The following is a 22,340-nucleotide window of genomic DNA, read 5'->3' as shown; positions in this document are numbered from 1 at the left end:
GGACCTTGTTTCAATGTTTGTAACACAAGCCATATCACACAAATACAGGAGGAGATTGGAAATGTGGTAGGATTACTGAAACCATGCGCCAAACCCCCCGCCCCAACACCCAGCCCCATCTCACCCAATAAAAGGCAAAATTCCATGTACGAGTATTTTGTTAAATATTGTTAAAGGTGAGAGGATATCAGTCTGTGCCTGTGTGCAGCCTCTGAGACTGTAGATTGTCTTTATGAATTGTGGCCTTCAGGTGACATTCTTGAGGTTAACTGCAATTACTTCAGCCTCAAGAAGATGATTGTGATCATGATGCAGTGACAATGACATGGTCAAGGTGCTTGTGACCAGGATTTGTCATCAACACAGTTGGTTACTGATTGTGGTTCACATACAAAATTCTATGATTGTAATGTCTTTAACCTGTACTGTGTAAGTGCTTGATAAATGGAATTGGCCCTTGAAGGTCCTCAAATCACTTACACATAGAGTCGGCCCTTTCAGTCAGGAGGAAAGTTTACTCTGCCCACTCCAGGCATGGTGCGGCCATTTTTAATTCCCGTTGTGCATTTGTGATTGAGATGAAGATGCAAGCTAATGCCTGTCACACTTTGCAGAGTGACTAGCAGGCTCAGCCTGCTAATATAGATGATCTTCCGAAACATTCAAGTTCCTTTCTTCTTTGCGTTTCCTGTCAACCCCTTCATTCCAAATGTTCTCACCCAATATTTTCATTTAAACCTTCATCTACCAACATTATCCCCTGAGTCCCAGTCCTACAGTTTTGTTATGCCAACTGTCATGACATACTGTTCCCCCAATGAAGCCAAGGTGGTGATGAGCATTGATAAACCCCCTTCCCACAGTAAACTGTGACCTCCAATGCATTATAGTTTCCCACCCTTCTACGTATTGAGTTATAAGCCTTTACAGTCTGTGTCCACTCGACATCCCATTTTGCGTTCTGAAATTCCCACAATTGACTTTCCCACCACAGTAGTGTACCTGATAAGCCTACTTGACTTCAAGTCAACTAGAACCCATAGACTGACTGTCCCACGGCCAATCAACTTGAAAGGCGAGGTCATACTATTGCGTGATAAAACTCCTAATTGAACACTGTGCAACTCAGTGACTGACTTACTGCTAATCCCCAGATTGTCTGCACTGATCCTGCAGGTCTGACCATGACCCAATCCCTGGGCTAAAGTGATACAAAATTCCTGACCTCGAATGCCCCAAGTGACTGATCACATTCAAGCACATGGACTGAGATTATACAATGCTCTGAACTGAATATGGCAGAACCCCCTGACTAATGACACCAGATCCTTAACTTGATTAAAACCTGCTTCCTTTAGACGTTGACACATGGAAATGTATTTGAAGCAAATTCAGTGAGTTTGCCATATAAGTTGCGGGCACATGTCTGTAATTGTGATATTATTGTGAAATGGTGCTGTTGACACATAGCTACACCCATGCCTGGCAACCATGACAAACTGCCTGCCTTTGTATCTGTGCTAAAGGGCAAAGCCACACAGGGCAAAGATGCTATGAGCATCAAAGTAGGCTCAAAGTGAGTGAGTGCTAAAAGAACAAGCTAAGAGCTCTGAGATGCACTGTTACAATGCACAAGCTAGGTGCCTGTGCCTATGTACGAACTGGCCTGGCAGCAACATTGCCACAGAAGGTGTCAGTGAATTCCAAAGTACAATATTGAAAGGGTGAACTGTATCATATCTGAGTTGGAGATGTGCCATGTTGATGTGGTAAGGCTGGTACCTGTCCAGTGCCAACCAAATGAATGAAGGATGTAGATGGTTGCTGTTCGTGGAGCATGCCATGAGATGTTGGGAAATACTGACCAAGGTGGAGGTCTGGATGAGCAAGCAATGAACTGGAGGTGCTTGGTACATGCACACACCTTCATCTCAGGAGCGACCAACATTAGTTTCTCTATTCCTTTATTCCTGATGAAGGGCTTTTGCCCGAAACGTCGATTTTGCTGCTCGTCGGATGCTGCCTGAATTGCTGTGCTCTTCCAGCACCACTGATCCAGAATCTGGTTTCCAGCATCTGCAGTCATTGTTTTTACCCCATTAGTTTCTCTACACTGTGTGGGAAAATAGCAAACTGCATTGAAATAATGAGATTATATAATCATCATAACTTATTTGGGTAGAGTGCACCAATAATTGAACCCCACTCTTCCATTAACTGTCACAAATGTGTAATGATCCAACTAAACCCCAAGATTAGATTCCCTACAGTATGAAAAAGGCCCTTCGGCCCAACCAGTCCACACCAACACTCCGAAGAATAACCCAACCTGACTCATTTCCCTCTGACTAATGCACTTAACATTATGGGCAATTTAGCTTGGCCAATTCACCTGCCTTGCACATCTTTGGATTGTGGGAGGAAACCGGAGCACCCAGAGGAAATCCACGCAGACATGGGGAGAATGTGTAAACTCCACACAGTCACCCGAGGCTGGAATTGAACCTGGGACCGGAATTGAACCTGGGACGCTGGTGATGTGAGACAGCAATGCTAACTACTGAGCCACCATGCCACCCATAGATGATCAAAATACATGACTAACAGCTATTAAGAACAAAACGAATTCACACTGTGTTACATAGAGTCATAGAGATGTACAACATGGAAACAGACCCTTCAGTCCAACCCGTCCATGCCGACCAAATATCCCAACCCAATCTAGTCACACCTGCCAGCACCCGGCCCATGTCCCTCCAAACCCTTCCTATTCATATACCCATCCAAATGCCTTTTAAATGTTGGAATTGTACCAGCCTCCATCTCTTCCTCTGGCAGCTCATTCCATACATGTACCACCCTCTGCGTGAAAAAGTTGCCCCTTAGGTCTCTTTTATATCTTTTCCCTCTCACCCTAAACCTATGCCCTCTAATTCTGGACTCCCCCACTCCAGGGAAAATACTTTGTCTATTTATCCTATCCATGCCCCTCATAATTTTGTAAACTTCTATAAGGTCACCCCTCAACCTTTGATGCTCCACGGAAAACAGCCCCAGCCTGTTCAGCCTCTCCCTATAGCTCAAATCCTCCAACCCTGGCAACAACCTTTTAAATCTTTTCTGAACCCTTTCAAGTTACATCATTAACAGGAAAATAACTATTTGTTGTAAATAAACATAGTCTTTAACAAATGGCAAACAAAACGGATTAGTCATTAATAAGATGCAGCTTAAAATATACTGCATTAAAACCCCAAACACATAACAGATTCATCCATAATTGAGACAAAGGCAGACAGCTTGACACAAATTTTACGTGTGGGAAAATATAAACAGGAAAGCAAAAATTCTCTGGTTCATACATCCGTACCACAATGGCAGAATGAGTGTTTTAAATTGTTACTTTGATGTTTCTTTGTGTTGATGATGTAATGTTGTCTGTAGAGTGATAGTTGATCTCCCATTCAATAGCCAGTGGGGTGGATCCAGGTGTTTTTTTGTATTCAAATGTTTTCTAGTCAGAGTCTTTAAGTTCTGTCTTTTGTCACTCAGAGAGACACAGAGAGATGCTTCTTGTTTGCAGGCTTCAGGATGTCTGAGTGCACTGCAACTACAGGTCTCTAACAAACTGCAGCCGGACCATTCCAAAGGCTGTTGTTAGGCAGTCTTTCCTGAACTCAAAGGCTCATGGTGCCACTTTGTCCCAAAATGTGTACACCTGATTCTTCTGAAAAGTGCCATAATCCCATGCAACTGAAATGTGCACCATATAATCCCACATGATTTTCAAGTTTCAACAATTCTCCTGGTAAATTTTATTATATAGTTATGTACAAGAAAGAGGAGGGACTAGTTCACTAGATCCATATATCCCATTGGATATGAAGCTAGATTTCAGATCTGAAATTTCAGCTCCTCTTCTGGGGTACACTGGAGAGAAGATCTGACTCAGAGACAGAAATGGTGTCACGAAACCACATGCTCTTTCACTTCTGTTTGGAAACAAATTATTACATTTTTACTTCTGATTTGTCCATCACTCAAACTATTTACTTAATTTCCAAAACATAAACTAGCATTTTAGACGAAAACAACTAATTTTGGGGAAATATTGAAGTCTGTCCAGAAAGGGTTAAGTGTGTCCTTCTGTAGTGGGAACATGAATTAGTTTAAACTGTAATTTTGTAAAAACAAGCCAAAACATCTGTTAGCCAAAGGTGTTGTCATGGTGACCTCTATATCCAAAAACATATTTCATGTAGGTTGGAGCAACTTGCTATCCAGGCCACTTACATCTGTTTTTATTGGCCAGTTTTTGTTTTGAGGTCACCTGGACTCTGTAGACTATGGAAAATAATCCAGAATGTAGGCAATGTCAAGATTTGTCTGGCAGCATTTCAAAGCCTATATTTGAAGGACTGCTGCTGATAATTGTCCGTTTGTCTTGCTACCAGATATTGAGAAGAACATACCACACGCAGCCAGTAGATCAAAATGTTACTCCATCAATATAAAGGATGGCTTAAATCAAAATGCTATATTCCCTATAATATTCCCTAAAACTAGAAAGTTGGAAGTAGAGTATGGTGTTCAATTCCTCTATTTGTCTGAGATCATGGCTAATCTGTATCTTTACCTCGTTTACCCTCAGTTCATTTTGTTCCTTATCCCTTAACATATTTCTATCATAAATGTCCCTGACAAAAATCTACAAGTCTCAGCCATGAAAATTTAAATTCATCTAGTCTTAGTAGCTTTTGGGAGGAGAGAGACCCAGACTTCTGTTACTCATTGTTTGAAGAAAAGCTTCCTGATTTCACGTTACCCTGGCGATACTCTGGACTCCCCACCAGGGCTGCAGACTCCTACAATAACACTGTTAATTTGTTATGTTATCTTACATTTTATTATCCTTTTGGTTTGCTTGTACAATGTTCAGACTCTGTCATCTAGTTACAGGACTTCACTCAGAGGCTGCATTGAGCTTAATAGTATATTCTGTTAACTGTACATATATTCCCTCAACTCTAACTTCAAATGATGAAAGTTGAAAGGTCAGAAAAGAATGGATTGATATGTATGATTCCACTTCTAGAAAGTTGCATTTGTGACTGTCACAGCTTGAGAAAGGAACATTTCCTGTGTTTCCTGCTCAGTGCCTTGTGTACTTCCAAGAGAGGTATATTGCTGATTGTATTGTTTCTCAAGCTGGCTATAAGTGATGGGTGTTAAAATTGCGGTCTCATATAAGTGATACCGCTTCCTCCAAAAAGTGAAACACTACTGTACATGCACATTATTAGGATCAAAATGGATTTACAGTACATATATGGAATAATATACTGATTCGGGGAGTTAGATTTGTTCTAGTGAGTAGATAGGATGATGTCATTGACATGCATTGGTTTCTGGGGCACTTTATCAATGTCAGCTGTTATACTGAAGCTGGCACAGTTCCTCGAACACTCAGCCACCTACTCAGGAAATGTTTCTGGAGGTGCAGCAGCCAAAACTCTGTATAATTGGCAACCCTCTACAATGATTTTCAAGTCAAATTTATGCGTTAAACTTGCGGTGAAAATTCCAGATAAAGCGAGTCAAATATTCACAAAGGATGACTTGAATAAGATTGCCTCTGCAGAAAAAGACTATTCAGGACTTCACTATAAATAAGATGGAAGTTTTGTTCAAGCTGAAAGGCTTAAACAAATAGATCCTAAAGCAAAGTTGATATTTATTCCAGTTGATATTTATTCCAGAACATCTGAGGGGCACTGAAAATCATTGAGAGAGTCATTGGGCACGATGAAGATATCAATGGATTAGAAACATATTCATTTTCAAATGTAGAGTCAACAAGGTCATAGCTCATTAATTTTAATTTAATTTTATGCAAATTAATGTAACAATTACCGAGGATAAATTGAGGATTGTCTCTATAAACTGACCCGAGCTGACAGCAGACAACATAGCTTTCTTTGGGCAATATTCTGCCAGATTAAATTCCTTGACATCTTTTAGGATGTAGCAACCCAAATAAACAGTGCTAATTCCTATCATGTGCAAAAGGTGATTGAAGAATCTCTTCATAATTAGAATCTATGCTATGGGGATTAGGATAAAACTAGTGTATGGAACAGAAATTGGATAATGGATACAGCTGCTTAGGTATTGGTTATTGGGGTATTATTGGGGTCGTAGAGTTATGAATTCCGCGAGGAGTCCCAAGGCTCAGTGTTGGGGCCAATGTCATTCCTAATATGTACCAGTGGTGTGGATTCAGAAATTCTAATGCAAGCTTGTCAAATTTCATGACAATACCAGAAATAAGAAGAACAGTTATTGTTTAGAATGAACAGATTAAATTAAGTCAAATGGTCTTTAATATTGGTAAATAAATTGTGACCTTGTGGTGGTAAAGCTAACATTATTTTGCTCTTTAACATTATCCACAGGACCAATGTGATACTTGTATTTAGTCAGCACCAATGTGATGCTTGTATTTGTTACAGGTTTCACTTTACTTGACTCGGAATTAAGTCCTAATATTAATATTGAATTGTTATGTTGTTAGTTAACTTATTTTTTGGGGAAAAGGGTTGAGTTTACACAAACATATTTCATATAATAATTCAACAATCAGAATGGAGAGTAGACAACAACTGAAAGAACTGCAAATGCTGTAAAACAGAAACAAAAACATAAGTTGCTGGAAAAGCTCAGCAGGTCGGGCAGCATCTGTAAAGAGAAATCACAGTTAATGTTTTGAGTCCAGTGACCCTTCCTCAGAACTGATTGTAGGTGGCATCCTTAGCTACCATCAGTTCTGAGGAAAGGTCACCGACCCGAAATGTTAACATTGATTTCTCTTAGATGCTGCCAGACCTGCTGAGCTTTTCCAGCAATATCTGTTTTTGTTGGAGAGTAGACAAACTGTATTTATCCTTAATTTCCTCTTGTCTTTTTTTTCAAAAATTCATTGGCTCTCTATTGCATACAGTTCCATGACTTCCAATTGTTTTCAATATAGTGCCCAAGTGTTTATGATTTGTATATAACATTTGGCATTGAGTATTAGGAGGTTACTATACAATGGAAATATCACAAGAGAGTCTGAATCTGTCCATTCTAGGATTCATACACATATCTCCAGCAGGGGCCACTGGATAATTTGGGTGCAGGAGCCCTAATCTACTTCATGTTAATTCTAATTATCTCATACCCAACACTCTCCCAACAGAAAACAGGAATTCAGAACACATCACATCAGGGAATTTCCTATCCTGTAACAGTAATTTGCTGAACCACTGGGAAACTGATGGAAACAGCTTGACTTTGATCTCCAGATATGGAGGCACAATATGTTTGCACCATTCAGACCCAAAGAGTTTTACTCGTCAATTATGTTTGCAGACACCTGCTATTACTTATATTACTTATTTTGCTCTAATACATAAAGGTTTTGAAAATTACCAGGAGATTTTAGTTTTTAAGTGGCTCAAGTATTGCAGTGATTATTACAAATTAGTAGTTATCAGATTGTGGGACACCTTTGGTTAACAACTAAACCAGAGGACGGCTTTTCCATATCCACATGTTGAAGTCCTTAAGATACACTACCATTTTTCCAAAAGAAAAGGGAATTAAATTACAAGACTGGCAGAAAGAAGCCGTGAAATCAATGCCATGAATTTTAATTCAAACCGTTTCCCAACAGGAAAAGAGAACATATGTATGCAGGATAATACACAGTTGAGAAAAAGTAACAAGCTAGTTACTAAACTGAAGAATCCAGGTAATGTCAGAAGTGGCAAAAGTGCAGCTCAAACTGTTCAGGGACCTGAGCTGAACCTACAAGATTAAATTACAGCCTTTTACTTAATTTCTACCAATATTATTTGTTACATAATACTTTCTTCACTAATGCTTATGTTAATGCCTGATATCTTACAGAATGCAGTCTGTGCTGTTAAAATGAATTATTAGTTTGGCAGTTCCATTACAGCAGATGTTTTATTAATATCCTGACTAACTGTGATGATACATTACTTGTGAAGTACTTGCTATGTGTTACACGGAAGGGCAAAATAAGGGGCCATTTAGAAGTTCTGAGGTAAAGTTATGGGGAATAGCGTCGTGTGTATTAGTGCTGTAGAGTTAAAGTATTGTAATAGTAACATTTTATCTTACAGCTCAGCATTACAAATAGGTTTAGAGGGGTGCTGGAAAAGCACAGCAGGTCAGGCAGCATCCAAGGAGCAGGAAAGTCGACGTTTCAGGCAAAAGCCCTTCATCAGGAATAGAGGCAGGGAGCCTGCGGGGTGGAGAGAGAAATGATGCCTAATTTACATGGAAACCTGAGGCTTTTTACCCTCTGAAGCAAGTTGTTATTACATAATGCCAGAATGTGAAAAATATCATAATTGAATGGTTTATATTTAAACTGATTGTTTACGAAACCTGGGAGCAGGGGTCATAGACGATGCAATATGTAGGACATCTCAGATAACTGACTGAAACTAATACTTTGTATCCTGGCATCAATAGTTTTTACACATATACAAGCTGGTCTTTGCTGATATATTGACTTGCCATTACTCTGTGCTTTTTCATGTAGATGTCATCCCGTCCCAACAATATAACCCATACTTCAGACGTGTGTATTTAGATGTCACCTCAATGGAGAAAAATGTTTCGAACCTGGTGAAGGCAGAGTTCAGAGTGTTTCGTTTACAGAATCCAAAGGCGAAAGTAGAGGAACAACGAATAGAGCTTTATCAGGTCATTTTTCATTTTCATTAAGTTAATGCATTTAATGCTTATTTTATTTATAGCTAATTTAAACGTTTAGTAATTGTTGGATGTCCAGTTATTGTGTATTAATTCATTGCGTAACTTTTGGAGAGACTTTATTGGAGAGAAACAATGTGCTCTACATATATGTATGTCAAATATTGAAATTATGTCTTTGGCATTTGGGGCTTGCTTTTATAAAATCACACCAAAATATCCTAAACGCCTTGGAATTATTTTGTGCTGAGATTAGTTTGATGCATGATCCCAAGATGATTCAGCATAATACTTGGTAGCTGACTGGGGTGGTGATTAGCATTACTTGACATTTCTTAGTGAGCCATGTACTGCAAGACAAGAGTTTTTTTGTATTTCCAGCATTACAACCCCTGTTCTATTTTCATGATTTGCTGTAACTTTGAGATACGTCACTTTGATATTAATGTGAGTCAGCAATCTGCTGTGTTACACTCAAAATGAAGAGACAATTGTAACATACAACAGTTGATCTATTCTAATACTTAAAACATTTGGAGCAAGTTTGTTTTTACTTCAAAGGCTAAGCTTCACTGAGTGCACTTCAAAATGCTGCCAGATTACCAACAAAATATTGCTTAAAAACTGTAACGTTTGTGGAAGAGAGTGTGTAATGCTACCAAATGTTATCTGCTTTGTACCCACATATCCCATCACAGCTTTTTGGCTTCAACAATATAAAACACATGTTCGTTTCTCCTCTATATCACAAGTAGTGAATGTATGGGGCAAACCAGCAGCGTAAATTAACTTATGTGCCACTGCAATCTTCAGTATGACCAATTTTTTCTATGTTGTAGGCAAAAGTCTAAGTTTTAATTTATTTTCATGAACAAAAACTGAATTGTTGAAAAGCCTGAAATCTCATGGACTAAAAAATGACTTGTCTGATTTAATTATTTTAAAACAATGGCACTGGGATTCAAGGTTGTATTTAAGGTTATGTTTTCAATTGTTGATTTATATTCAAATTGTCAACTTTTTGGTGTTTATGAATTTTTAAAATATGACCTACTATACATTCAGTATTTGTGAGTTTTCAAGATCAGTATTGATGTACTGATATTTAACTAGTATAATATGGATTTACCAAAATATTAAGACAATTTATGAGGCAGAATGAGATAATAATATTTGATACATTAAATATGATTTTCTCATTAAGCTGCGAGCCATGCTGAATATGATATTGAGAGTGTAATTTCTCTGTTCACAGTACTGGTCATAGGGGAGGGTATTTGTGTGTGTTCTTATGATATTCCTATTACACATGAGATTTAGCTACATTCATCTTGTTGTGACTGTAAATGCTGGAGCAGTATGTGAAAGTAGAATGTCAGTATTGCTTCCAACTTTGGTGTTCCTAGTGAAAATGGTAGTATTATGGTGGATTAACATTGTGTCCACTTGTGTCAAACATAAAGCTGGTACACATCAGAAGCTGTGGCATGTGATGATGTCATTAGCTACATCAATGCAGCTGTCAAGATGCATATTAATTTTTGTCTGAATAAGTTTCCTTGGAAACTCTCGCAAAAGTTCCTTATGTTGAAGATACAATGCAAATGCGAGTTTTGGGGGTTACTTATCAGCCTATGTCCATATCTTGGATTAACTCCAATAACGAAGAAATGAAGAAACTATTGTGTAGAATTAACAGCGGCTTAAATACAAAGCAAAATGGAACTGTTGCAGACTGGGAGAGCTTTAAAGCAACCAAAGGATACACACATTATTATCAACAACTTGCCTTTATATTGCACTTTCACCATTAGAAAACATTCAAAGGCACATTCCAGAACCTTTATGAAACAATATTTCACACTGAACAATGCAATAAGATATTAGGGCAGGTGATGAATGGTAGGTCTCCAAAAGCATTGTTGAGGAGGAAAGAGATGTGGAGAGGTTTTGAGAAGAAATCCCAGAGTCAAGAGACAAGGCAATGGAAGAAGTGACTACCCATAAACAACGAAATGTAGATATGCAAGAGACCAGAACCAAAGAGGCACAGAGAGCAGTGGGGTTGCTGGAAGCTACAGAGAGAAGGAAGTGCATGGAGGGTTTTGAAAACAAGAAAGAGCATTTTGCAATCAAAACTTTACCTTTCCAAGAGCCAAAATTGGTCAGTGAGCATAGGGGTAAATGAGACTTGGGCTGAGTTAATATACACGCAGAAGTGTTTTGGATTAAATCAAGTTATTTTAGGGTTGATCAGGACAGTATTGGAATAATTGATTGCACAGAAAACATAAGCCATGAGCTATGAGAAGAAGTACAGAAAGAGCTTACGAGGAATTTCAAGGCTGATAATAGAAGAGTTTCAGAAGTAGGGCACATGGTTTATAATACAGATTCACCTGAATAATACTGGAAGTTAAAGGTTTATATCATGCAGACATGTTGCACAAACTAGGGGCTGATTTTCACTCAGGTTGATAGTGATAAGACTATGCAGTTCCTATTTGTGTGCCCTGACTATCATCCCCTCCATGCATTTGCAAAAGAGCTGTGGTAAGGAATAGACAGTTGATCACCCTTTTCTGGAATGCAGCTTTGGAAAGAAGATCTGGAAGCAAATGGAGTGATTTTTGTCAAGATCCATCCCAAAGACACCTGTGACATGTGATACTGGGCTGTTATACAGATACACATCAGGATAAAGATCAACAAGCAGCTGTAATACTGAGCTGTTTTCAGATGCTCACCGTGATAAAGATCAAAGATGGCGGCACAGTAGCACAGTGGTTAGCACTGCTGCTTCACAGCGCTAGAGACCCGGGTTCAATTCCCGCCTCAGGCGACTCTCTGTGTGGAGTTTGCACGTTCTCCCCGTGTCTGCGTGGGTTTCCTCCAGGTGCTCCGGTTTCCTCCCACAATCCAAAAATGTGCAGGTCAGGTGAATTGGCCATGCTAAATTGCCCGTAGTGTTAGGTGAAGGGGTAAATGTAGGGGAATGGGTCTGGATGAGTTGCGGGTTGGTGTGGACTTGTTGGGCCGAAGGACCTGTTTCCACACTGTAAGTAATCTAATCTAATCTAAAAATCTAATCAACGTACAGCTGGAATACCAACATCTCACTAAAAGATGCTGTTTGGTCTGCAGAAAGTCTGCTGACCTATCAGTGCAAAGGCTGCATCATGACTAGGTGTTGCAGATTGGCCCATTCCATGGTCCAGTATGAATTATTAAAACCATGATGTTTTATGTGGATGGGTCCTTATCTGGCATGGATACAAATTCCCTACCCAATTAAGGCGAATTCTCAGAACTGGCCATCCAGTTTGAGGAAAAGAGCAATGGAAGGCGGGTAACTGGGGCAGGGGGTGCTTCAGTCAGAAGATGCACTCTCAGAAACTTCTCAAAATTTATCTGAAAAAAAAAACACAATAAAAAGCAAAGTTACCACAGTGGAGGATGGGAAGGCGTGGCTTGTGGGGTTATTGGGCCTGTGTGTTGCAGCTGTCAGCTACACCCTCACTCAAGTGTGGACAAGCAGAGCAGGCTGGGGGTGGTGGGGGTGAGGCAAAGACATTGGCTTGCTGATATGTGTCAGCTTCCAGGCAGCTGATCCACTCCTTGCCATGTCTGCAAACAGGAGGCTGGGAAATTGAAGTTGTCCTCCTCAAGGCCTACTCAGCAGACCTGTCAGTTAGCCGAGTTGTCTGACTTTCCAAGGCCCTGAATCCACATTCATCAGAATGATGTTGAGAACAGGGTCAGGATGTCAGCGTGGTGGCTGGCCTTGTAATCTTCAAGTCTTGCTGCTCAGTTTCTGACATTAGTACAGCTTAAAAATTCAGCCTCTGGTTGGATTTCATTGAGAACAGGAAATTGAGGGTTGATTTAATCAAGGTATTGGAAATGAAGACAACAATTTGCTAGGGTAGGCAAAGGGCTAGTTTAATGAGGAGAAAGTGAGGACTGCAGATGCTGGAGATCAGAGTCAAAAAGAGTGGTGCTGGAACAGCACAGCCAGTCAGGCAGCATCCGAAGAGCAGGAGAGAACCTGATGAAGAGCTTATGCTTGAAACAACACCTGACCAGCTGTGCTTATCTAGTGTCACACTGAAGAAAATTATTGGTTAGATAACCTATTTCATCTGGTGGTAGAAGCCCTAACAAGGAGAAATAATCCTTAGGTTGGAGCTGAAGTATTTAGATGTTAAATCATGAAGCACTTCTTTATACAGAAGATAATAGGAATCTGAAATGTCGCAACAATCCTTAAAGGCTATGGATGCTGGATCAATTGAAAACTGGTTTGTGAGATTTTTCTTACAGGATCCAGATGAAAGGCAAATAGATAGAGTTGGGGAACTGAATAACTTATTCCTTTTCCAATATTTCTGAGCTGATAACTATGACTGACCTGAGTCCAGCAATGTTCATTGGAAATTTTCTTTCCTTCCAATTTCACAATTATATCTGTACATGCAACAAATGTGGAGAATTGGAGTGTGGGCTTTCTCCTTTGTGATTCTACCCAAAATAGCAGGGAAAATCAAAACATCTAAGCCCCTTGCCCAATCAGTAATCCTCAAAGGGCTTTCTCCTGTTGACCCCACTTACCCCCTTGTCCCAGGGTGGCCATGGGAAAGGTGACAGTAAGGGCCAAACTTCTGCTGTCCTGTTGGATGCGCAGAATCGGGAAAATTTCCAACTACCAAAACCAACTCTGAAAAATCTTACCCAAAAGGTTGCATTTTCACTCCAGGGGCAGGAGAAAACTGGAGTCTGGTCAGCCCCGTCTGGAAATAGTGCAATGGGAGTTGCAGAGAATGCCAATGTTGTGGTGGGCTGTTTAAAAAGCCTGTTTGTTTTTGGACCTATGCACTGTGGGAAACATTTACAAGCTGAGAAGGGTGGGAATGGGGGCATTGGATGGCAAATATGGAGGCACCAAGATGGGATATGATCTTGGTCGATAGGCTGTAGTATTGCTGATCCACACAGGTCATTCCTTGAATGAGAGACTCACCTTCCCATCATTTCACCGAATTTGGTGGTGAAATAGCTTTCTTACTCTCTCCTGCCTTCCACTTCTCAGCATATTGTGGAAGTGAATTGAACCCTTTCATTGCCATTTAATTATGGACTTAATGGACCTAATGGCCTCATAAGCACTATATTCCCCTCCCCCTCCCCTGTATTATGGGGACCAGACCATGCAAGGGTGCGAGCATAGTAAGCCCCCAATAAAGAGTCACCGTGGGATTTTCCTTGGTGTTAAAAAGCAGGGGATTTAAATGATTTGACAGCTTGACAATTCCATCCACCTTGTGTATCGTTTATGCACATTCATGTCTACTTTTAACAAGTCAGAAGTGCTAGTTGAACCTTTCCAAAAGGGTGTCTGACATCTGCAAAAAGACTCCTTAGGATTAAAGCTTGTGATCTCATTCTTCAGGAATGTAGGATGAAAAATGCTTCTGACTGAAGACTGCTGTAGTTTTACTTATGGAAATGGCCAAAAATGTGAACCACCCCTGGTCCCTTGCTGTCCTCCTGTCTCCATGAAAGCTTGGACTTAAGTGCCAGGAAACAAGTGTAAAGGGCACCATTGTATTTCCACCAGTAGAGTGACAGGATCTTGTAGCTGTCTTTCTCTCTCAAAGCATTCAGCTGTAGAAGACCTCATTCTTAACAAAGGCCTTCTGAGGAGGCTTTCATGCTACATGCTACTTTTGTTACATTTCCAATCCTTTTAGAGTTCTTTTGACCTCTTGTTCCCAATGCAGTTCTCTTAATTGCTTTGGTGATCCATCTTGAGGGAAGATATCCTGCCAAGAACCTGTTGTGTATATACACTGAGCCCCATGGAAGGGTGTAGCAATGCACAGCATGTACCTGCATGCATGTGTACTGCGATGATGCACTAAAGGAAAAATGTGGGTGGCCGAATAGCTGTGTAGCACAAATGAACAGGCCAGGATATAGCAATATGCGCCAAGGGAATTTCCGCGATCACTTCGAAATAATGACAGCATGAGGCGCAGCCTACGTTGTGATTAATTAGTATCTCTGTTAAGCATAGCATTATAAATCTGCCTGGAAATTCCTAAAAATGACTTCACACAAAATTTAGGCTGACCTCATTGGTGCATTGTATTAAGAATTTCATGAAAATCTTATTAGTGTATGCCAGCTTCCTTATTTTCTCTGCATGAACATGATTTTAAGCATTCAAATTAGCACATACAAATAATTGACATGCCAGGGCTTCTTCAGTGTTTAGTGCAAATCATTTTGATCCATCAAAATGCATTTAGAGACACAAAAAGGTCGTTTTTCTCTGGGTGAATGGAAAAGGTTAAAAGTAAAACATTCACTAACCATGAAATGCCAGAAATAACACCTTGGGTCCCACTGTGTATGAAATGTTATGGTAGACTTACTGCCCACATAGAAGTGGTGTAAGTTCAAGAAATTTGCATAAATTGCACTCTTGTACAGAGTTGGGGCTCAGTTAGTGAAAAGCAGAGATTTACAGCAAAGATTCTTTTGAATCAAAATAAGAGATTGAACTAATTTGGAGTGGAGTAAAAAAGCACTTAATGACGTACCCCTGAAATTTCTTACCTTTACACTTGAAATTGGCACTACACTGTGATTATGCTGTTTCTCTGGTAAAAATTTACAAGGCACGCTTTATATACATTAATTGTTTACAAGGAGCCATACAGTATAGGAGGGCATGTTTAATATGTTTTCTCTCCTGTTTATTGAATCTTAAATGGTCCTGTACGAGAGTTTATTTGGATTTCTTAAGTTTTGTACTTTTTATTGCAAGCTCTATCTTTAAAAGAATGCACTCATAAAGAAACTTGAAAAGGTTTATTTTGAAACTCTAAGATTTTAAACTTAATGGCCTCATGTTTTATTGTGGATTGCTTCTACCTATTTACATAGAAAGAAAATTACCTCAGATAGTGATGGCGAGACTTATTGATTTTTTTGGGCTGCTGTTTAATAATCTCAGTTAAGTCCTCTTATGTCAGTGCAGGAGTATCACAGTTTCATGTTTAGGTTGGAAATTGGAAAATGTCCTGATGTGATGCTGAAAATATAATTAAATCTTTGACTGCTGGATGGCTCTGTGCCATCAATATCATTTTATACTTTAAAAAAAACTAAAAATGGCTCAACAGCACAGTGATGACTTGGCATTGTGACAATATAGATAGTGGCACAGAATGATAGGATGTCCACAAATAGAAGCAGAGTAAGTCTTTGAATCTCTCTGGCCTTTTCTACCACTCACCTCAAACATTGGCTTCAAATTCTTGAACTCAGTCTGAATGTCAAGGTGAAATCGAGAACATAATCCACACTCCACACAACAGACAGGATGGAAACTTCACAAGAGAGTCACTTGAAAGGTTGTAATTTTGCTGGTTTCCCCAATTATTTGCAATTGACTCAAAACAAATTCTTTGGCCTTTCTCTCTCCTGGAGAATAGTTTGCACAAGTAAAAAACATTGGAAGAAGTCAAATACTCCAGATGTTACAAGTCCATAGTAAAAGCAGAAAATGTTGGGAAAAACTCAGCAGGTCAAGCAGCATCTGCAGAGCAGGAGAAACATCAGGTTAACGGTTTTAAATTTTACTTCTTCAGAAGAAGGATCACTGAACCTGAAACATTGACTCTGCTTTCTCTCCACAGATGCTGGCAGACCTGCTGAGACTTTCTAGCAATTTTTAGAATTGTTTCTGATTTCCAGTTATTTACGTTTTTAAAATATTTTACTGACAATGGAATGGCAGGAACAAACGTGAAATTCCAGTAAAACAGTGGGGAGCTGTGTCAGAACAGTACTGGAGTCAGGGAGGTTTTGCCAGCAGTGGGTAGAGGTCTGGGGTTGGTTTGTTTTAGCCCCTGGATGGTTCTGCACAGCCCTTTAGGAAGCCATTAGCAGTCAAATCACTTGACCAATCCTTGTGTCTTTAAAAGCACTTGAGAGCCTGATTTTCACCATAGCTTTGTAGTTCCATAGCTCATGCATGGTAAAACGCAACAGTGTTTCAGTTTCATGAACTGTTGTTATAATTCTAACAGAATCTCCAGAAACCTCTGTCTTTATTCAGCAAAAGTTAGTGTTCTCCTGCATTTACCTTTCCTGCCCCAAATTCCCCACTCAGCAAAAAGAAAACATAGGATTCTGATCAAAAACTACATTGTTTCCGAATGCCCATTAGGCTATTTTTCCAGTCACTAGCTAGTTTATGTGCAAGTGGGAACTGGGAGAAAAATAGTCAATTCTACATGCAGCAAGTTTAATCTCTAACGCTGCAAACAATATAAAGCAATGAGGAAATCCAGCAATGTGTTGTGAAAATATTGTAGTATTGCTTATGTGCTGTAGTACAGTGCATTGCAGTAGACTAGATTTTTCAAATCAACAGAGCTTTTATGACTGAAGAACTGGCATACTAAACAGTGTTTCTCTCCAGAAATGCCGCCAGGCCTGTTGAGTTTCTCCAGCGTTCTTTATGTTTGTTTTAGTTTCACTAACCTTTTTTATGTAAATCTTGTTGCATGAATAAAATTTTAAACAATGACTTAAGACTTCGCTTCAAAAATGTGTATCATGCGTTTAGTCAGCCACAGATCAGTGAAGGCTGCCTTGCATCTTCCCTGAATGTGCTGCAGTGCAACCTATTAATACACAGCTCTTATATTATCTCATTTCAAGAGCTTATACATTCAAAACTAGTTTAGCTTTGTAATTATATGTTTCTAGGAAGCTTTTATTTTCACACAATAAAAGTTAAACAGTATCGCTATCCTTTGTATTGGAAGGCGAGATAGATTTGCTGCAAATAGCAGCTCTGCCAAAATTGAATAATGTCAATAATACCACTGACAGCATGACCAGAAAATTCTAAGATTACTTCTTTTAATAAAGTTCATTTTCATGGCAAGAGAAAAACACCTTTGAATAGTGATCTCTATCTGAAAAAAATAGGAGAGATATGAGGGTGGGCCAAGGCCTCCCAGAAGTGGCAGCATTCTTCACACTTTGCAGTTTGTTTTCACAAAGCAATCTCCTCATAAAATCAAATCAAAACTCTAATGTATTTTCAAGAGAAAGTGGTAGTCATTTAGGGTCAGAAAATTTGATTAAGAATCAAATATATTTTCCCAAGAGCCCCAGCCTTAAATGGTCCTGGGAGATCTGAACGTTTAGCTCATTCATAGTGGGGAAAAGATTTCTGAGACTGCAGCATTCGTCTGTGGGAATTGAAGAAGCTTTTACCTACTACAGTACACTGTATTGTGACTGTTGGATCATATACAGTCAAAACATGAATATAATCCAGAAGGGAGTCTGTTGGACAGTTTGAATTGATATTAACTTACAGCCTACATTCTACAGTTATCTGCTGGCAATAGCATTTTACTCAGCCTGGCATTGCTCTCCTTATCTACCCTGAAAGTAATGATTTCCCAAAGCACAGGCAGTAAAGCTGATAGTCTCTTTACTTCATGAAATGTGGAATGTATGAAGCCAGCCAGTATCTCAAAGAGTCAAGTTCTTGACTCCTAACCAAAAGGCTGAATATTTTCATGAGCCCCTTTCACTGATTATTTTCTTTGGGAAAGTATTGTCAATTGTTAATGGGCTTGTTAGCTAAAGACACCATACAAAATTCAGCTCAGGTGGGGGCCTGGTAGAAAGTATTTTGACAATTGATTTTGTTGAAAGCCATTATGGAAATGACTGCAGGTAAAATCATTCCAGCCCATCTTGTGTCAGTGGAATGGGAAGGATCAAATGGAGGCAGATGGGAAAATATATTCATTAAAAAAAATTGAAAAGTCACATTTAAAGGATAAATATACATGCATTTTAAAAGCAAAAGCATGAAATGTGAAGGTTTGTAAAGACTTTAGATCTGTACTGGGAACGTGATGCTCCTCAGACCATGTGCAAAGTAATATTGGCTGTGTTTCTACTGCAGTTCATGATGCTAACACAGTGTGGGCTAGAATCCCCTCTCTAATCCTCCTTGAAATGAGTGGGATCATGGGAGACAGTGAGAGGAAATGGGACAGTGAATTCAACTGACACTTTATTGTCCCAGCCTGAATTTTCTTAGCATGAACCCTGACAGAACCAGCCTTGGGAATGCTTTCTCTACCTCCTGCATTTGAACAGGAGTTGTTATGGTGAGAGGAAAAAGGATCATGGATAGACATTGCAGATACCCGGATCTCTTCCTGCTGGCTTCCTAGGAAAGGTGGAAGTAGATTTGAGATTTGCGCAAAGTTTCCAAAATCCTTTCAAATGGTGCGTGAGGAGGGGTGGAAAACATGGGGTGGGGGGTGGGGGGAGGGAGGTGGTTTAATAGAGATATCTTATCTCTCAAATTGAAAACCTATTGAAAGCTTCCATTCTTGAAGCCTCAAATTGCAAATCCATTCAATCCCTCAAATGAGTTCGTCCAATGTTCAGGGCCCGGTAGTATTTCCCATGCTGCAGTTGTTGTCCTGATGCAACAAAATCTTATTTTCCTGTGGTTCACTGATGTGCTCTCAACTGCTGTTGGTGATTGTGAGGGAATATTGTGATGAAAATCCAATGACCTCCAGCACAGGAAGCTGGCTGAATTTGGGGTGGTGGGTGGAAGGTCTGTTGCAGTCTTGTCAGGTGAATTGAGGAAATCTGGCCTTCAACCTGCATATAAAAGACTTGCATTTTTAGTTCCCTCCCCTTTAATAATAATTTCATAACTTCCTGACATGGTCAGTGAAAGATGAAAATAATGTGATAATCCATATTGCGCTAATGTTGCTTCTTTAACTTCGTAGGTGGCAAAACTGCAGCGACATTCTTTTTCTTATCATTGTCATTGCGGGGCAAGTTTTTCCCTTCCTCATTAAAGAAGGGCTGCTAACTTGTAATTAGTAAAAGCTACTGTTAATTATTTTATTCCCATACACACACTAAGTAAATCAGAGCAGGAAGCAGTAAACAAGCTGTTCTAACTCATTGTAAACTTGCAAACACAGCCACCATACAAATACTCTCTGATATACAATGCCACCACAGTTACAAGCTTTACATGGTCTGTGAATATTTCTGACTTTCCATATGGTTGACTAACTGGCATGTTTACTGTTTCTTAATTGCTGTCAATTTCCATTGGAATTGAATCAGATCATCACAATGCCAATATTGAGCTCTCCTTTGGATTCATTCAAAGTAATAATTTAAATATTATTGTATTGGCAAGTACTTGATCTTTGATGTGCACATTGCATTTACATAGAATCCTACTTGTCAGTTGCAAGACCCAATCACTGTTGCTGTAAATAACCCTTTTGATAGGTAGAATCCTTTCCATGGCAGATTTCACATAGCAAGTGCCAAGCTGCAACATGAGAGAGGGAAAAAGCAAACTCTATGATGGCTATGCAGAAGTGGATACTGCAGATGCTGAGATTAGAGTAGTGCTGGAAAAGGACAGCTTGTCAGGCAGCATCTGAGGAGCAGGAAAATCGATGTTTTGGGCAAAAACCCTATATCAGGAACGATGAAGCCGATTCTGATGAAGGGCTTTTGCCCGAAACGTCGATTTTCCTGCTTCTCGGATGCTGCCTGGCCTGCTGTGCTTTTCCAGCACCACTCTAATCTTGATTATGATGGCTATGTTTATTCCTTTTGCAGCCAATATAAATTCTCAGTATGAGGGGTGGGATGATTATCATCAAAATCAATTCTGAATGACTTAGGACTGGCAAATCCTTCCTAAACATTCCTGCCTTGCTTAATTGAATAATTAAGGGTAAAAGTTTGGGTTCAGATATTACTGGAAGGCATGGCAGCATTGTTGGATCTGGAGCCCAGGATATCCATGAGCTGGGAAGTGAAGTCATGAACTACCAGTCCCTCTTTAAAAACGTAATGGAATTCCCACCTGTTGCCAATGGGATCTTTCAACAGCCGCGCCAGACATAGTCCCATAATAGAGCAGGGCTAAAATTAAATGCCAAACCTGCAGAACTGATTTCCATTGGATTCTACAAGCCAGGATGCTCTGTCTATGACCATAAGCAGGGCGTTTCTAATCCTAAAACGTGGCCCTATTTATTCATGAAGGTTTCTATTCAGTTTCTATCCACGACCACCCTGAAAATACAGAAGTTGCCTTCCAGTCAGAGATTGATTGAAGTCAGGTTGGCTATTTGTAGTAAACTGACTAGGTGTGTGTTCTGCACCAGGGAAACAGGGAGGAGAATTTGTGTCTAATAATTCCAGAAGATAGACCCAAGCCACAGGAATTCTGTGAGAACTTAATACCTTTCACTTCGCCTGCTCTCTTTCTTCTGTGGTTGCTCCCTCTGTCTTTGAGCGTTGATACATCGACCAAATGTCCTTCCCTTTAGCTTCAGGTTCACCAGAGCAGCTGCGTCTTTTATATAAATTACACTTGAATCCCAAATTTCTGAGAATATTTTTTCTATGGATTGTATTTCAAAACAATTCCAATTCTTTGTGCAGTATTACAGCCAACATGTACAATAGGTGCCAACTGCAAGCATTTTAGTTTACTTTAAAAATCCACTACAAAATGGTAACAATTTTACAGTGTTAATGACTGGGCAGTTAGCCCATTTCAGATTTTGATTTAGACTCGAGGTCACAAAACTTTGGTATTGCCAAATGTGTGTGTTAATGAATCATACTATAATCAACCAACAGGCATCCAAGATACATTCATTTCTCTCCTCTACACTTGTACCAGACTGCCTAGCATTAGACACACATGCAGATGTTGACACGCACACATGCTCAGACATGTAAACTCAGACACACACTCTTCCTCTTCTGCAGAGTGTCAGCTTTCCTATATTATATTATTGATTGGAAAGATTGATGGGATGTGCTGAGGCTGTGAAAGGTGCTAGGCAAATGTACATCTTTTTTTCTTCTCATATTGCTCCATTTGTTGCAATGGCTCCAGGCACATAAATACAATATTTTTGTTAGATTCATGTTGGATCATTCTTTTACAAGTTTTTAAGTTTTGTTTTTAAACATTTAAGGAAGTAATTGGAATGGTGCTTGAAATACTGTAGTTGTTTTCATTGAGGTTTACATATCTCCCAACATGCAGTTTCTCGGCCCTTCAATCATTTGCCAATGATTTATCAAGATTAAAAAAAGGCCAGACAGTCAGTCCTGGCACATGTATCCTTCACACAGTGGAAAAGGTATTGCATGTGTGCACCACATTGGCATGAATTGATTCCAACTTTGAAGAAATATAATGGAGGCATGTGTGTCCTGTCTCGCCGTACAAACACTTGGCTGAATAATTGCAGGACCAGACTCTTAACTCTTCAGTCTTCCAGTTGTCCCTGAATTGAACAAAAGCCAATAGTACACATCACACTGCAAGTCCATTGCTATTTACTTAACAGACCATTTAATTGCTTTAATTCTGTATATTCTTCTTTTTATTGTGTTTTTTCTTTCGCAGCTCCAGCTGTCTTCCCTGT

General features: G+C 39.6%; 1 protein-coding gene across 1 annotated transcript in view; it reads left to right on the top strand.

Moving 5' to 3' along the window:
* tgfb2 (transforming growth factor, beta 2) overlaps positions 1-22,340 on the top strand; it is a 98,124-nt gene that overhangs the window by 22,688 nt on the left and 53,096 nt on the right. The window contains exon 2 of the mRNA XM_043695788.2: positions 8,618-8,781. Coding sequence (XP_043551723.1) covers positions 8,618-8,781 — 164 coding nt within the window. The remainder of the gene's footprint in view (positions 1-8,617; positions 8,782-22,340) is intronic.

This window comes from Chiloscyllium plagiosum, unplaced genomic scaffold, assembly GCF_037043375.1.
Source record: "Chiloscyllium plagiosum isolate Xiang-an unplaced genomic scaffold, Cpla_swu_hap1 HiC_scaffold_10, whole genome shotgun sequence".
NCBI lineage: Eukaryota > Metazoa > Chordata > Chondrichthyes > Orectolobiformes > Hemiscylliidae > Chiloscyllium > Chiloscyllium plagiosum.
Note: the sequence above shows the minus strand (reverse complement) of the source record. Positions and strands in the feature narration are given on the sequence as shown.